General features: G+C 41.1%; 1 protein-coding gene across 1 annotated transcript in view; it reads left to right on the forward strand.

Moving 5' to 3' along the window:
• The first annotated feature begins 9 nt into the window (after positions 1 to 9).
• Positions 10 to 1,734, forward strand: part of LOC139028717 (GTPase IMAP family member 7-like) — a 3,489-nt gene continuing 1,764 nt past the window's right edge. Inside the window, exons 1-2 of the mRNA XM_070446765.1 lie at positions 10 to 93; positions 242 to 1,624. Coding sequence (XP_070302866.1) covers positions 84 to 93; positions 242 to 1,624 — 1,393 coding nt within the window. The 5' untranslated portion in view covers positions 10 to 83. The remainder of the gene's footprint in view (positions 94 to 241; positions 1,625 to 1,734) is intronic.

The raw sequence follows: 1,734 nt of genomic DNA on the forward strand, positions 1-1,734 counted from the left end.
ACATGTACATGGAGGCTAAACACCAATCAGAACTGGAGGAAAAGAACAGAAGAATCAAGGATTTAGAGGAGAGAATCAGGAACATGTCACAAGGTGAGTTTGTTGAACACAGGGAGGAACAAATATTGGGGGGTGATTGGGAAAACAATGATTTAACACTATGAACCTTCTGTGTTGATTTGAGTACACATTTATGCTGTGATTAACATAAATTTATTATAATTTATTGTTTTATTTGTAGGTGCTGAAATGGAGTGCTCCAGCACAGAGTGCATAAGGGTGGTGCTGATTGGGAAAACTGGAAATGGGAAGAGCGCCTCTGCAAACACTATCCTGGGCAGAGATGAATTTGAGTCTGAATCCAGCACTGATTCTGTGACAACAGTTTGCAAGAAGGCAGTCGGCAAAGTTGATGCAATAACAGTTTCTGTGGTGGACACACCTGGCCTTTTTGACACAAAATTGTCTAATGAAGATGTTCAGCAAGAGATAGTGAAATGTGTTTCCCTGTCAGCTCCTGGACCCCATGTGTTTATCATAGTGTTGAGTGTCGGGAGAATCACACAGGAGGAGCTGGACACTTTGGACCTCATAGAGAAAACCTTTGGTCCACGGGCAGGAATGTTCTGCTTAGTTCTGTTTACTAGAGGAGATGACTTGAAAAAGAAATCAATTCAAGATTACATTGGGAAAAGCACGAATGCCAAACTGAAGAAACTGATCAGAGATTGTGGAGACAGATTCCATGTCTTCAACAACAACAACAACAATAACCGCACACAGGTCACTGAGCTTCTTACGAAGATGAACAAAATGGTGTTCATGAACAAGGGCAGTTTCTACACCAATGAGATGTTCCAGGAGGCAGAGGCAGCCATTAAACAAAAACAGGAAGCAATACTGAAGGAGAAAGAGACGGAGATAAAGGCTGACATGGAGAAACTGAAGGTCAGCCATGAAACAGACATGGAAAAGATGAAGTCAAAGTTGGAAGAGGAGAGATTGAAAGTTCAGGAGGAAAGACAGCTGAGAGAAAACATGTTGAGAGAGAGAGAAGAAGCTATTAGAAAAGAACATGAAGACAAGGAGAAAGCAGAGAAGGAAGAAAGAGAGTTGGAGGTCAAAAAAAGGGAAGAAGATGAAAAGTTGGAAAAAGAAATATGGGACACGGAAAAAGAGATACAAACTCAGGAAATAAAGTTGAAAAACCTCCAAAGAGAAAAGGAAGAAGAATATAAAATGAGGATGGAAAAACTGAGAAAAGAAGAGAACGTCAGAGAAGAACAGCTTCAAAATCAAGAAAGGAAGTTTGATAAACTAAAAAGGGAACAGGAGGAAGAAATTAAAAGGAGAGAGAAAGAAGAGGATGAGAGGAGAAAGAAGGAAGAGAAAGTAAGACAAGAGTGGCAAAGCAAAATAGAGGAAGCAGAGAAAGGTCAAACAGAACTCCAAGAGGTCATGCGTAGAGAAAAAGAGGAATGGGAGGAACAATTGAAGAAAGAAAGAGACAGACAACAGGAAGAAGAAAGGCTGAGGAGACAGAAGGAGGTAGAAACTCTTGTAGAACAAGAGAAAAAACAGAGGAGATTGAGAGAGGAGTCTGAGGGCCTTACGACAGAGAGGGGTGAGAGAGAGGAGATAAGGCTGAGGAGACAGAAGGAGGTAGAAACTCTTGTAGAACAAGAGAAAAAACAGAGGAGATTGAGAGAGGAGTTTGAAAGAGAGAGGGAACAA

The sequence above is a fragment of the Salvelinus sp. IW2-2015 genome, linkage group LG14, assembly GCF_002910315.2.
Source record: "Salvelinus sp. IW2-2015 linkage group LG14, ASM291031v2, whole genome shotgun sequence".
NCBI lineage: Eukaryota > Metazoa > Chordata > Actinopteri > Salmoniformes > Salmonidae > Salvelinus > Salvelinus sp. IW2-2015.